Source organism: Drosophila simulans, unplaced genomic scaffold (genome assembly GCF_016746395.2).
Source record: "Drosophila simulans strain w501 unplaced genomic scaffold, Prin_Dsim_3.1 Segkk6_quiver_pilon, whole genome shotgun sequence".
NCBI lineage: Eukaryota > Metazoa > Arthropoda > Insecta > Diptera > Drosophilidae > Drosophila > Drosophila simulans.
Window position 1 is genome coordinate 48,150 of NW_025416867.1, and position 16,344 is coordinate 64,493.

The 16,344-nt window shown below is 41.7% G+C and overlaps 1 protein-coding gene across 3 annotated transcripts in view; it reads right to left on the minus strand.

The window, feature by feature from the left end:
* Positions 1–262: 262 nt before the first annotated feature.
* LOC27208787 (unconventional myosin-VIIa) overlaps positions 263–16,344 on the minus strand; it is a 530,661-nt gene continuing 514,579 nt past the window's right edge. For all 3 annotated transcript variants that reach the window (XM_039298281.2, XM_039298279.2, XM_039298280.2), the window contains one exon: positions 263–883. In XM_039298281.2, coding sequence (XP_039154215.1) covers positions 278–883 — 606 coding nt within the window. In that variant the 3' untranslated portion in view covers positions 263–277. The remainder of the gene's footprint in view (positions 884–16,344) is intronic.

Here is a 16,344-nt window from a genome sequence, read left to right on the forward strand (position 1 = left end):
GTTTTCGCGGGTCAATGAAAAGCTACATTTTTGGCGGTAAATTACAACGGCGAAAGGAGTATGCCCAGAAACATTTGGTCTAAAAATCCTTTAACATTTAGACTAGTTCACTTAAATAATACTAATTTCCATTTCGATCGTCGACAATTAATAATCCAAATAATAATAATCATAATATAAACATACATTTAATGAAAACAAATTCTCATTGAATTGTTCAATACTGAAACCATAATGTGATTGTGATATAGGAAGAATTTTGCAATATTAAATATGGTTAAAAGATACTTACCCGAAACATGCTGCACGACAATACAACATTCTCAGGATCATACATGTGTATATGCGACGTTGGAATTTTGTCTGACTTAGAAAACATTGTCATCTCGTGTTTTGCCGTTATATCAGAAGATTTTCCCATTTGTGTAGTGTTACAATCACTTGAAAGGTCATGAGTATTAAAATAGTTTTCCGCGAATTCCAAAATATTGTAAAATGAATCATCGATGTGAATATCTTTGTGAATATCAATTAATGTTAGTTCGTGAATTTTTTTTTCCACTCTTTGTTTTCGTCTATTCTCACGTTCATCAATTTGATATTTTACAAAAACAGAAGAAGAAGAAGGCTTTTTACTGTTATCCTTAATGCTTTTGTAATCAAGTAACATATACTTTTCTTTTTTTATTTCTTTTTTTGTTGTTAGCTTGTATAAGTTTATTGCCTCATATATTGGCTCAGAATTTAAATTCGCGCTTATAGATACCGGTGGTGGTGGGGGCGGTACATTTGGTTCTGGAAGCGTCCGGACGTACTTAGTTGTAAAAATTTTTCCCGTTTCTTGGCTATCAAAACTGTCTTCGGTGTGTATACACAATTCTATCTAAAAAGCAAAGAAGTTATAATTATACATTAGGGTTATATATCATTCAAGTTAACCCATTGAGCATTTATACCCGTTACTCTACGAGAAACGGGGTATACGAGATTCGTTGAAAAGTATTAACAAGAAGAAGAAAGCGTTTAGGACCATATAAAGTATATATATTCTTGATCAGGATCGATAGCAGAGTCGATCTTGCCCTGGCCGTCTGTCTCTCCATCTGTCTGAATGAACGCCTCGATCTCAGGAACTAGAAAGTTGTGATTAAGCATGCGGCTTCCAGAGACTTAAGCGCAGCTCAAATTTGTTTCCACGCCCTGTCCACGCCCACAAACCACATTTCTACTGATATGCCAATAACACTTTGACCACTCCCCTCCTTACACCCACTTTTGAACACATTTTAAAAACATATTAAAATGATGAAATCTCGCGTTCGCATTTCCACTGGCTGCGTTACGGGTATCTACTAGTCGGTGAACTCGACTAGAGCATTTCCTCTTGTTATGTTTAAAATTAAAGTGTATTATGTTATTAACTGAGTAATTCTCTCTAGGAAAGCCATGCGTCGGAGGTTCTATGTCGTGTAAAAGGGAAGTAGACTTGTAGGAATCACCAATTATGTTAACTGGGCTTTCGTTGTCATGGTAGGGATGCCGTCGACAGTATAACAGCTGCTGTCGTAAATAGTTGCAAGGTCAACAGGCCGTTCAGGCTTGAAATGCCAAAGAACTGGACCGCCATCGTAAGCCGCTTTCTTTGGTACATTACTGGCGGGATGGATTCCACGCTGTCATGCGAAAGGGGGCAGTTTGGTTGGCAGGAATCTGGTGTGGATGCTGGTGCTGCGGATCCTGATGGGGCTGTGGGTGTTGACGCGGAGAGGCTCCTGCTGCATTGCCTGCAGAAGCAATCATGCCGCTGAGTGGCGCCTGGCCAACCCATACCCTGTGAAGGTGGCTGTGGCATGGCATAAGGTGGCTTAACCACCGGGTCAAACTTGTGACAATCGATTGCAATCCACGATTGCAATCGTGGAGATGTAACGAAGCGGTGGGAGGCTTTGTTCGACGCTAAAGACAAAAAAGCATTAGCAAGTATAATGCTATGTAATAAGACATCCCAAATTAACCATATAAAAAACTGTGAGACGGCTGTAGAGGCATGGCAAAGGCTTAGTGAAATCCACACTCCCTCAGGACCGGCACGACGTATATGTTTGCTAAAGCAGTTGTTGCACATGAGAATGTCTGAAACAGAATTATCAAGTCATGTGAACAATTTTTGTGCGGTTGTCGAATAATTAAAAGAAATCCAATTGGCGATCCAAGAAGAAATCCTTAGTATTCTCCTGTTATCCAGTTTGTCGGAATCGTTTGAAAGTTTCGTAGTTGCAATAGAAACGCGCGATGAGTTGCCCACAATGAAAATGTTAAAAATAAAATTACAAGAGGAAGGGCAAAGGCGTAAGGCAAATGAAGAACATTCAGCAAAAAGCAAACAAAGTGGATTTGGAATTCGGTCTGCGAAACAAAAACCGAAAAGTGACATTAAGAAGAGTGTGCAAGTAAATATTCAGCAACTGCTTAAGGGGAAAAGAACAGCAAATTGTTGGAACTGTGGTCACAGCGGCTCTATTGTGCCACCGCACAGATATCGATTTTTAAAAACTTCAGAGAGCATAAACAGCGCATTCTTTTGGCTAGCAATAAGTACCATATATTATGGCTGACGGTCGTGGTACAGTGAAAATAACCTGGCGCAACTCATCATTTGTAAAGAATTTACAATGCAACTTTATGTCGGTGTCGAAGGCAATTGAAAACGGATTTCGTGTGTCGTTCGAAAACAGGCGCGGAATTTAAAAAATGATAAGAATAAAGTTATTTTGATTGCTGAACTGCAAAGTGATTTGTTTCTGTTCCAAAATGAAAGAAAAGTTGAAAGTGCATGTTTCGTTGAACAAAAAAATTTAATGAGAAAGTGGCACCAGAGGTCATTTAAACTTTGCAAGCTTGAACAAAATGATCAAACAAGAAATGGTACTCGGACTAAGGAAAAAATATTTAAGTGGCGCAAAAGAAAGTGACTGTTTGAGTTGCGCAAAAAGCAAAATATGTGTGAAGAGTTTCCCAAAAGCCTGTGGAAATTGCACAAATGAAGTACTGGAGCTAGTGCATAGTGACATCTGTGGTCCAATGCAAGCGACGTCTGTTGGAGGTGCATGCTATGTTGTCACCTTCGTAGATGACAAATCGAGATACATGTTTGTGTATTTCATAAAGACGAGAGATGAAATACTGGCCAAATTCAAGGAGTAAAGCATTTGCCGAAAACCAAAGCGGCAAGAAGTTGAAAGCATTAAGGAGCGACAACGGGCGTGAGTATTTGAGTAAAGCGTTTCAATCTATCTTGACAGAAAACGGCATAAAGAGACAATTGACGGTACCGCACACCCCACAACAAAACGGTGTAGCCGAGCGCGCTAACCGAACCCTGGTCGAGATGGCAAGGACTATGATGATTCACGCAGGCGTCGGCGAATCACTATGGGCTGAAGCTATCAATACTGCTGCTTATCTACGCAATGGCGTTGAGACTTCAGCATTATCTGATGTAACACCGTTCGAGTCTTGGACTGGAAGAAAGCCATATGTGTCCCATCAGAAGATATTTGGGTCGAAGGCTATCGTGCTGAACAAATCCACTCAGAAGAAGTTTACTGCGAAGGGCGAAGAAAATATTTTGGTTGGATACTCTGATGCTTCTAAGGGATATCGCCAGGAAGAATGTCTGTGTTGCTCGTGACGTAATTGTATTTGAAGACGACCAGGATGATGGTATGACAGCAGGGCAAACAGTACCTTCTCCCGATATTCAACTTGTGGAGATGCAGCACCTTCCAGTCTGTGTTGCTGAGGGTAAGAAACAAGATGATGTTTTCCAGGTGTCAGATAAACACTATGACGACGTTGCGTCTGTCGAGCAACACGATTCAGAGGGAGAATCGTCATCCACTGAAGACATTGAAGCCACCGAAGTCAGAGGACCTGGACGGCCAAAGAAGATTTACACTGGTAAGCCTGGAAGACCGCGAAAACAATACGACATGGTCAACGGCATGAGTACGGATGAGGTTCCGATTCCAACAAGCGTCAAGGAGGCTTTAACCATAAGAAACTCTGAGGAATGGAGAACCTCAATGCAGAAGGAGTTGGAGAGCCTACGTGCAAATAAAACCTGGTCATTGGTGGATTTGCCGGCAGGTTAGAAGGCCATTGGGTCAAAATGGGTCTTTGCAGTGAAGCGTAACAAGATGGGCAAGGTCGAGCGCTTTAAGTCTCCACTTGTCGCAAAAGGGTGCGCTCAGCGATACGGCGTTAACTTCACGGATACGTTCGCACCAGTAGCACGCTACTCATCAATCAAACTACTAATTGCTTTGGTGGTGAAAAACGAACTCTACAAGCACCAAATGCACGTCTCGTCTGAATATTTGAATGGTGATCTTCCCGAAACGGAATATATGAGGCAGCCAGAGGGATTCATCGATGAACAATATCCAAAGATGGTGCTGAGGCTACACAAATGTATCTATGGACTGAAGCAGAGCGGTCGAAAATGGAATAAACTACGGAATGACGTACTGCAAAGGATTGGGTTTTCTTCATGCCCCAGCGAGCCATGTGTTTACACCTGTAATTCTAGCAAAAGTAAGAACCTTGTTGTAGTGTACGTGATCAAGGTGAGCAAGGAGGAACTGTGAGATATTATAGCATTAATTTCAAAAGAATTCGATGTCGTAGACGGGGGCGAGCTAAGACATTTCCTGGGTATCGAAATTGAACGTGACGGAAAAACTGGTGGCTTCAGGATTGGACACAAGCAGTATATTGGGAGCCTTCTCAATGATTACTCAATGCAGGATTGTAAGCCGAATCTCATCCTACTAGAAGCAGACTTTGAAGTAAAATGTGACAAGTCCGATTGTCAAAAGGTGAATCCAGTCAGCTATCAATCGCTGATTGGCTCATTAATGTATCTGGCAATCACAACTCGACCTGATATTATGCATTCGGTTATTAAACTATCACAACGGAACGGTGACCCACATAAATAGCACCAAGCCGGTGCAAAGCGAGTTCTGCGATACTTGAGGGGCACAGCTGATTTGCAGTTACACTACGAGTGTAACTGGTGTGCCTATACATTGCTATGTTGACGCGGATTGGGCTGGTGACACCACGGACCGAAAATCCTTTACTGGATGGGTATGTATTGCTGCAGGAGCTGCATTTACGTGGGACTCAAAGAAACAATCAGTGGTTTCTCTAAGCAGCACAGAGTCAGAGTATGTGGCACTTTCCATGGCAGCGAAGGAAATGGCGTATGTTCAGAAATTGGCCAACGAAATGGATTTTGGTGAAACCCAGGCAACTAAGGTGTACAGCGACAACCAGAGTGTCCAGTGCTTGGTAAAAAATGACACTTTCCATGCACGTAGTAAGCATATAGACATAAAATATCATTATATAAGGGAACTGTATAAGAACAATATAATAGAAGTTAATTATGTACCCAGTGTTGAAAATATGTATGTTTACATTTGACGGTTCTGAAATCATTGTACCCCTAGCCTGCATCTTTTCTTGAGTAGACAGAAAAAATTATCTTCATTCCTAGCCGTTAGTATGACTGTGATATCGTTTTTGTTGAATTAAAATTAAAAAAAAAGTATTCATTTTTTGGTGTAACATCTATGTGACTTACACACATACAGTAATGACAGGGTCGCAAAGTACCCAAAATCGATACAAGCGGATGACACAGGAAAACAATGATATAACTGTGGATAAATATTTGTTTATCAAGTCCAGCTATACGCAACAAACTGCAAACCTACTTTTCACAACATAAGAGTTAACGCTGGAAAGCAGTGCACCGATTGTCACGAATATATCGTCATAAAATCTTAGACCAACCACTTTAATCTTTTGGATGCGGTCCGTTCTCCAATCTCTGCATACCAGATCCCAAAATAAATGTTCTAACACTTTCAGTTATATCAATATCGCTGATCCCTATAAATCTAATTAATCACAAGCGTCAGGAAGCTCTAAAGTAGTCGCGGCTTCTCCCAGCATGGTAGAATCCATCCAGAAGGTGATAGACGAAAGCCTCAAAGAAGCTATTATATAACAAGCCCGCCTTCTCCAAACCAAAAGATTAGTAAAAGCTATTTCTGATGGCCTGTAAATAAATTACGAGGCGAACATCGATAACTGAAAAGAGGAGGTATATTACTGAAGAGCAACAAACAAGTCAGCCACAATAGTGCCTCAATGCTGGGTCTCCTGGGTCTATTCACTCGGGAAACCATTTGAATGTGGGCTTAGCATCTGTAGACAATCGCCCTAGAAGTCTGGCATGTCGACAGAAGATTTGATATATCGCGTGAAAGCTGCAACAAAGCAAGCTTTAGGTGGAAACAATAAGCTAGTAACCTTTTCGAGGGAATTGTCAGTTAATAATGGTTTTAGCGCTACCATAAGAGTGAATCAAGTACAATTGGAAAGATTTATGCTCATACGTGGACAATACGTGGACAATTTAAAGATTACAGAACAGATACGCAAACCGATGCTCTAGCCGATAGACTTTTAGAGCAAATGAGCGAGTCAGCATTAGTGCTGACTCTGCGACCAAAAATGTTTTGGGGGAAAACAACTTATATGCCACCCTTAGGTTTATAATTATTAAAAACGCACAGATTGGTTGCATTAATATATATATGTAGGATATTTATTGATTAGCACAATTGTTTATCTTAGTAATATTTTGATATTATATTTGTATTATTTAATAAAAACATGACTAGTGCCAACACTTCTTGATCTCCGGACATACGACGACTACACAACTTTGCTTTACTCCGGACACGACAACTTTCGGCTGGACGATCTTTTTACTGCACAACTTTCAACTCGCTTTGTTCTTCTTCGACTCCCTCTATGCTTGTCCTTTTTCTTATAACTGCTTCTTCCTCTTCTGCCTGCGCTCACGACACTACCCTTTGCGATGATTATCGATCATCGCATATCGATATGTATATATATATGTATGCTCAGTTTTATTCGGTTATGAAGACTACCGAAGCAAAAGCTTGGCCTCATCATATACCTATATGAATACAAAGTAGCTTAGCTGGATAGATAACGCGACAGTTTCGGCGAAAAAAGAAGCTTGAAGATTGCAGCAGGTACAGTGCTAAACCTATGCGCGCATGGCTAGGCGCGGGCGATCTGCTCCAAACAAAACCTTTTAGCTGCTTTTTCAGAATCAAATAATTTGAGGCAGCTTCTGGTTATAAAAATATTTACGCCATTTAATCCGAGCGCGAGAAATATTTATACAAACGGTTGAGAAGGTCAAACCTATTCCAGTCCTAGCCAATTCTCAAAGACAGGTTCATGACATTTTCGCTCCCGTTTCTTTGCCTTTTTAAAACACTGTGCCGACAGTCATACGTGCTGTATTAATGCAAACTAACAGTACAGTAGAATAAAGTGACAATCGCTATTTAAAAAAACAAAAAAACTGAACAAGTGTCAAAGGCTATTGTATACTGTTACTGAAAAGGAATGCTAAGCCGCTGTTTTGAAAGTAAAGAAGTTTATGGCTTATGTCGAGGGTCAGGACTTCACAATTATTTCAGATCGAAAAGGTACCCAAAATACATCCATGGCGCTTAACAGTTTAATAGTCGACTTATCATCGCCAGAATTCACATTTGCCGATTACGAGAAGCTAAAGGTCAGAATACAAGAAAGTAATTCTGCCATGCCTGACTTCAAGGTCAAAGAAGCTTTGGGTGCCACGACCTCTGGTGTCATCTACACTGGAAGCAGGCCATAACAATCCACTCCATGCTCATGGAGGAACAAATAAGAAGCTAGAACTTTTAAGACGCTTTTACTATTGGCCCAACGTGTTACGGACGTTAAGGGCTTCATTAATTCAAGTAACACCCGTAAGGCCACTAAACATCCAAATCAGACCATGAGACCGCCAATGGGCCACACAGGACAACCTCAGCGTTTCTTTCAAAAATTGTTTGTTGATTTTCTGGGACCGTATCCCCGTAGTAAGTTTTGAAATGATGGCACTTTTGTGGTGATTAGCTATCTAAATTTCCTTATTTGAAACTGTTGCGAAAAGTTTCGTCAGAGGCTGTAAGAAGATACTTAGAACTTTTCACTTATTTTGGTAGCCCGGAAATCGTATAAAATTCTCTACAGCTATACCGCGCTCTACTCTCCCAAGGCAAATACTTCGGAAAAAGTCAATAGATCCGTGATGTCAGCCATCAAAGGATACGTAGACCATAACCAACGTAATTGGGATGAAAATTTAAGTAGAAGTAGTAGAAGCACAGTGAATATAAGTATTAATTGCAAAATGTTTAATTCTAACCTCCACCGGTTATATTTGTGCATGTTGATAGCAAAAATCGTCTATTACCTTTCAAAGCGAACTGTCGTGTTTTTTTTTTTTTGAGCCCAGGTATTTTTTTTGTGTTTGTTAAACCAGCCGTGGTTTTTAATAATCTTCTTTAATTATCATATATTTAAAAATAATTATTAAGGATCCGTTCGCTTCGCGAGTGATTCTTTTGTGATTTGTGCAGTAGTTTAAACAAATATACAAAGTAGTTTGCATTTTTCGTCTCTTTGTTTTGTTTACTCCCCCTTTTTGTGCGTTGTTTGCAGTGGTGTTTGGTGTTGTTTTTTGCATGCACATAAACTGCACTTTTCGCTCTCACTCTCTCTCTCTCTCCTTCGCTCTCCCACACAAAATCTAAATTTCTCAGCGTGCAGACTTCTCTCGTGCGCTTCTTTAAACAGCTCGCTTGAAAGTTTTGGTTTTGTGTTTTCGTGCACGCACAGTGGTCTGATTTCAGTTAAACATGGAAACCGTAAATGTTGTCTGCTTTTATAAAAATTGTTGCCAGGTTATAAAACCTGAGCAGCCAAAAATGACTTGTTGGCTATGTGATAGAATGGTGCATACTAAGTGCGCTGGTTTTAATGGCCGTACAAGTGATGACCTAGCAAAGGGTAAAAATCTAAATTACTGTTGTGATGCTTGCCTTGTGGTTGCGAACGAGATGAAATCGTTTATGCGCCAAACTAAAGGTGGCTTGAAAGAACTGATCAACAGTTTTGGCGTAGCTAGAGATAGTTTTCGTCGAGCCGATGATCTTCTTTCCACGCTTAATTCACAATTTAATGGCTTAAAGCTGTTAGATGAAACTCCAAAGCGCAAAAAAGCCGCTGGTGGTAGGCTGCCTAAGGCCCCGCAACCACGGGCAAATGATCAACAGGACTCCACAACTGATCAGCTGTCAATCGCAGCAAATCCACATATGCTGCTAAGATCGGCAGCTAAAAAAGATTCGGAGCAATCCGATCAATCAGCTGTGGATGGACCCCACCCTGTGATTGCTAAAAATTCCGAATTGTCTGCATTGGTTTCTCAACCAGTGATTCCACCTGTCTCGATTAGTTTACCACCACAAGGGAACATTGAGTCCGGACTACCCGCACAAGTTGGCGCTTCAGAAATACAATCTGCAGGGCCAAAACCCCTCGCGGTGGTCTTGTATACAAGACAAAACAAAAGCCGATAATATAAAAGTGGAAAAATTTAACTTCTCTTACGGTAGGGACATATCATCTTTCAAGATAACTGTCCCAAACGAGCTCTTTTCGACCATATGTTCGGGTGATTTTTGGCCGGATAGTATGGTGGTAAAAGAGTTTGAAGCTAAGATCAAAAATAAGAAAAAGGTGCCCGTGGGAATTAAACTTCCCTCACGTGGCCAGACCACTGCACCATCCGCCTCTTCATCTTCTTCCTCTTCAAAAAACTAACTACAAAACTTACTATCTCCTATCAAAATGTTAGAGGCTTGCGTAGCAAATTAATCAAATTGTATTGTGATAGTCTTTCATTTGCATCCCATATTATAGTGCTCACAGAGACTTGGTTAAAGCCGGAGATACTTAACTCCGAAGTCTTCCCAGGTATGTACACTATATATAGGTTTGACCGTCCCTCCAGACGGGGAGGTGGAGTCTTAATTGCGGTTAGATCTACCCTCGCGTCGGAGGAGTTACTTTTGGACGATTCCCGTAATTCGGAATCCGTATGTGTAAAGCTGTCTTTTGCCGACAGATCAGTGTGGTCAATGTGGTCCCCAGAAAAACAATCGAATATCCTTCTCCCTTTAGCACAACATGACTTTATTGACGGCTTGCTCGACTTATCCCTGTCGCAAGTTAATTATTTTCCAAATTCTCTTGGCCGACTTTTGGATCTATGTGTGGAACAAGTCCTGAAAGTGTGTTTCTGTCCAGGGTAGTACCTCTTACTCAACCTGAAGATCAATATCATCCTACTTTCGAGGTGGAAATCGACTTAGGTACGGTATTAAAAGTAAATTCAGAGAAGTCAACAAAGCGAATTCCCTGTTTTCGCAAGCAAATTTTCGGAGGCTAAACAATTTTATAGCTGGCTTTAATTGGTCCGATCTTTACTCCTGCAACATAAAGACGGATGCCATTAATATTTTTTATACCACAATTAAATCATTTTTTGACTGTTGTGTGCCGATGTACTATCCGTCAATCTCTAAACCTCCTTGGCTTAATAACGAGTTGACACACCTAAGAAATGTCAAGTCCAGACTTTATACAAAATTTAAAAATACCGTTTCTCAGTCCATCCTTTCTAAATATGTAAACGCTCGGTTAAACTTTACCGAGCTTAATGTTCAGTGCTACAAAAATTATTTAAACCGTTGTAAGTTCTAGTTTGCCCAGGATCCGAAACAGTTTTATAATTTCGTTAGCACTAAGCAAAAAACAAGTTCTTACCCTTCCTCGCTATTTTTTGAAAACAATACGGTAACAACGGATCAGGCCGATCTATTCGCCAAGTTTTTTCAAACAACATATTCAACTTTACCTCATTCCGAACAGCCATACTCTTACGCGGTATCTAAGTCGAATCTAATATTTTGCCCCACTATAAACGAAAGCTCACTGCTTAACGATCTGCAGCGTGTTAAACCGGTCTATTCGCCAGGTCCCGATGGAATCCCTGGCTGTGTGCTCAGATTCTGTGCGGAAGCCGTGTGCAAGCCTCTACTGAAACTGTTTACCTTATCTTTGGAATCTTCACAATTCCCTCATATATGGAAGGAGTCCTTTGTGATTCCTCTTCACAAAAAAAGGTAGCAAACTGCTAAATAGGTTTTTATTTTTTTTGTATGATACAATTTACGTGGTCCTAATTTTGCTTGTCCTCTCGTCTAGGCACCCAGTTAAGTCCAATCTAACACATTTCAAAAGGATGGGATTTCCCCCCAACGCTATGCATAGGTATCCAAAATGATAAGTACACGTTTATCCGTTTAAGATTAATATGTATAATGCTTATACTCCACCATTTTGTAAAACTGTTATTTTTTAACATGCCAACCTTGGAACGAGTTAATCTTTACGGCGCCTTAGCTGTGCAGAGTATGACATTCGGATCTATCGGAACTTATTTTACGTGGCGTACTCCACATTGAAGGGATTACACCCTATACGCCCACAAGTGAGCACATGATGCATGTGCTATAGCTATATACATAGCGGCCACCCCGGTAGCAATTCTAGTACTTGATTGTCGCGCAAGCACTCCCCCTCACTTAGCGAAATCTCCCTAAAATCTCTACTAATCTCTGGGTCACAGGAGTTTTGGGCAACCATAACTCAAACATCGAACACGAAGACTCTACTCGCGATATAGGTACCAACCACAGCCACCACGATACTCCCACCAGGGGGCCTACCTCAATAAGCAGTCTTGGATAACTGAAAAGTGAGGCTCGGTCGGGCTCCTCCTTTTGCGCCGACAAGCATATTTAGAGGAACCTATTGCCGTATTAGTCGCCTCTTACGACAAGCAACAGCGGACTGTGGTAGCGGCGGACACGGCAGCTGGGACCAATATCTCTAAGCCAATATCACCGTTACCTAAGCTCCCCTCTTTCGCGCTCGCTCTCTTGTACTATCGCAACTACATCTTTATCTTAGCGTTCTGCTGTTCGCTCTGCAATTAAGTCGCTCATTATCATTCGCCGTCGTTAGCTTGTACATATTGCATTGATGCTGTTGTCAAATTTTGATTCGTCGCTGCCACCGTCGTGGCACCATCGCTGCTACCGTTGCCGCCACCGCTACACCAAATTCTGATTCACAAAAGGCCAGATTAGGGAACTAGAGTAGAACTTTAATTTAGTCTTAACTTTAAACACAATCAATAAAGTACCCAAAATAAATTTGTAAAATTTATATTTTTATTTTCATCAATAAACTAATAAATTAACTGGCGCCCGAACAGGGACCGGTATATAACATAACAGAGCAAAAAGCCTTTAAGTGTTCGCGAATAAAAGAGCAAAACGCCACTACGCTCGCGTCGTGACGAAAAACAAAAAGTGTAAGTCGCGAATAACCGTGTTCCGTTAAATCAAGGGAAGACTCCCACCCACTGTGGTTGCCCTAAAAGCAACTCAAAGGCAACTCATCGCCTACAAAGACCAACGCCGTGCAAGGCCCGTCCCCACGGAACCTTCCGAAAGAAGTATCGCACCTGGATCTTTAGTGGAGAGAGCAAACAGGACAAAATCCAGACGATCGGGAAGGATGGAAATAATATCATATAATCAAATAATAATATAATCATTAATATTTATTAAGTGAAGAATCCGTACATCATTTGTATTGTATCTTAACATCACAGTGTGGAGAAATATTCTTATGAATTACCAAACACTATAAAAATAAAATAAGTGAAGTAGGAACATACATGAAGAGTTTTTACTGCTGCCCAATTGTCTTGGCGAAGCCTTGCCGTTTAAGTCGTCTCAGAGGTCGAGCGGGGATGAGACGTCTTGCAAGTAGACTGCTATGGCTCAGTAGTCTGTCATTATATCGACTTGTATGTCTCCCAATTTGTGTCTCAACTGTGTAAGTTCTTCTGTGATCCGCCGAAGTGTGAAGACGTTTTTATCGAGCTCCGCACAAAATCGGTTGTTTTGAGTGAAGTGAACGCCAAATAAAGTAAACTAAATAAAAAATCCGAAAGCGAAAGAGACGCTCTATGCGATGCAAGATCGCTTAAATATATAGTGATTTGTTATCTTAAATTATAAAACTATGAGTCAAAACGACACTCGCGCTCAGCGACAGCGCGAGCAAGAAGAACGCCGGCTCTCAATTCAACGCAACAACGCGTACATCTCCTACGTCTCACCGACAATCCCAAACGCAGACATCGAGCGGTCAATAACCCATAGCCCAAGAAACCTTCTTCTACCAACAAATCAAGAAAGAGCGCGCTCCTGCTCTCCCGCTCTCTTAGCTCCGACAGAAGCCCCGCTACCTCCAACCACAACAGCTGGAGATAGACCGACAGCCCGCTCTACCTCGTCATCGGCTGCACCCGCTCACGCTCTGACTGAGTCAGCGAAAGCAAAACCGCAAGCAATAAACGGTACTGCTGCACTACCAGCAAAACAAAACGAAAACGTAAACAAAAAAGCTGGGTCGACCTGGCAGACTGGAATGGACCGCTACATTACAATAAAGCGAAAGCTCAGCCCGGAAAATTCAGATTTGGAAAACAAGCCGAAAAATACACGCGACAACTCTACCTTGATCAAAAATGTAGCCCCTGCAAATACCAACAGATTTGCCTTGCTGGTAGATACCGCTGAGGACGTGCCGCTGGGATCCGTTGATATCGAACCGAAGAAAACAAAACCTTCGCCAATATACATCCGCGAGAAGAGCACAAGCGGTTTTGTAAATACTTTGATTGGCCTTATTGGAAAAGATAGCTTTTATATAATTCCCCTCGTAAGAGGTACTATCAATGAAATCAAACTTCAGACGAAAACGGAGGACAACTACAGAAAAGTCACAAACTATTTTACCGCACAAAAAATAGGCTTCTACACCTACCAGCTTAAAAGCTGCAAGGGCCTGCAAGTAGTCCTGAAGGGCATTGAGTCTGATGTTACGCCCGAAGAGATAACTGAGGCGCTAAAGGAAAAGGGATTTTACGCCAAAAGCGTGTTCAATATTAAAAACAGAAACAGGCAGCCCCAACCACTCTTCAAAATTGAGCTTGAACCAGAAAACAAACCTCCTAGAAAAAACGAGGTTCACCCAATTTACAAACTCTAGCTCCTTCTGCACCGTAGGATCACGGTAGAAGAGCCGCACAAACGTAACGCTCCTGTACAATTTACAAATTGCCAAGAGTATGGCCACACGAGGTCGTATTGTACACTTCGCCCGGTGTGCGTAGTCTGTGGAGATCTCCACGACTCCAAACAGTGTCAAACTAACAAAAAAAAATGCATGCGAGAAAAAATGCAATAACTGTGGGGGCAATCACACAGCAAACTACAGAGGCTGTCCAATCTACAAAGAGCTGAAAATCCGTCTACACAAAAGAATGAACACGGCGCGGGCACACCAAGGAACAGCTACGCTGATACCATCAGAGACAAATCCTGAAGTAATTTTCACGAAAGCAGCAAGTTTCGCTCCCTGGCCTACATCCAACACTAACAAGACAACATTCGCAAACGTTTTAAAATCAGGTATGACGCCTCCAACCCAAAATTCCCGAACTCCACATGAAGTGCACACAAAATTAGACACACAACAAAAGTATAACCCAGCTGCGCAGCAGGAAACAAAAACTGAAGCTATGATGCAGGCCTTACAACAGAGCATGATGGAATTTATGACATTTATGAAGACCACCATTCAAGACATGATGCGTAATCAAAACCTTTTGATACAAATGCTTGTAGCCCAACAATCAAATAAATAATGGCTACCTTACGCATAGCTACGTGGAACGCCAATGGCGTCTCACAGCGCAAACTTGAGCTAGCTCAATTCCTACACGAGAAGCATATCGACGTAATGCTTCTTTCGGAAACTCATCTCACAAGCAAATACAATTTTCAAATAAATCATCCCGACGGAAAAGCACACGGTGGCACCGCCATACTCATAAGGAACCGTATGAAGCACCACTTTTACAAAGAATTTGCGGAAAATCATCTTTAGGCCACATCCATCAACATTCAGCTGGATGACAACACTCTCCTTACACTAGCGGCCGTATACTGCCCCCCCCTTGGATTTCTTCCAAGCACTAGGGCCACACTTCATTGCAGCAGGCGACTACAACGCTAAACATACTCACTGGGGATCGCGACTTGTGAACCCAAAAGGAAAACAGCTTTATAAGAGTATAATAAAAGCCACTAATAAACTTGACCATGTACTAATTCACCTCCGCCGGTACGCAGAAAACGTGAAACCACCATTCAGATTGACTTCTCACAAAACAAACTGGCTTAGGTATAAAAAATATATAAGTTCACATATTGAGCTAAGCCCAAAACTCAATACTGAATCTGATATAGAGAGCTGCCCGTGTGCATTGCAATCCATCCTTACTGCAGCAGCTCTTACTGCAACACCCAAAATAACAAATAAAACAATTAATTCAAAAATGACCAACGTTCAAATCGAGCAACTCGTCCACGTAAAACGACGCTTACGCAGAGAATGGCAATCTTCCAGATCCCCAACTGCAAAACAAAAGCTAAAAGTAGCCACACGGAAACTGGCCAACGCTCTGAAACAAGAAGAGGACGACGATCAGCGCCGATACATAGAGCAACTCACACCAACAGGCACAAAACAAAAGTCACTGTGGCGAGCCCACTCAACTCTTCGCCCACCGACTGAAACCGTTTTGCCGATAAGGAATTCCTCAGGTGGCTGGGCCCGTAGTGATGAAGACAGAGCCACCACATTTGCCGCTCACCTACAAAATGTGTTCACGCCAAACCAGGCTACTAGCACATTCGCGCTACCGTCCTATCCCGTAAACCGCCACCAGCAACACACCCCAATTGTGTTTCGTCCTAAAGAAGTAACTAAAATAATCAAAGACAATCTCAGCCCGAAAAAATCCCCCGGCTGCGACCTTATAACACCGGAAATGATCATCCAGCTGCCACATTCTGCAGTTCGCTACATAACCAAGCTCTTTAATGCCATCACCAAACTTGGTTACTTTCCACAACGATGGAAGAGGTCGATTATCATAATGATTCCAAAGCCTAGTAAGAACCACACAGTCGCTTCATCTTACAGACCAATAAGTCTACTCTCATGTATTTCGAAACTAATCGAAAAATGCCTGCTGATCCGACTTAATCAACATCTGATATACCACAATATAATCCCAGCCCACCAATTTGGATTTCGCGAAAGCCATGGAACCATTGAACAGGTGAATCGTATTACAAC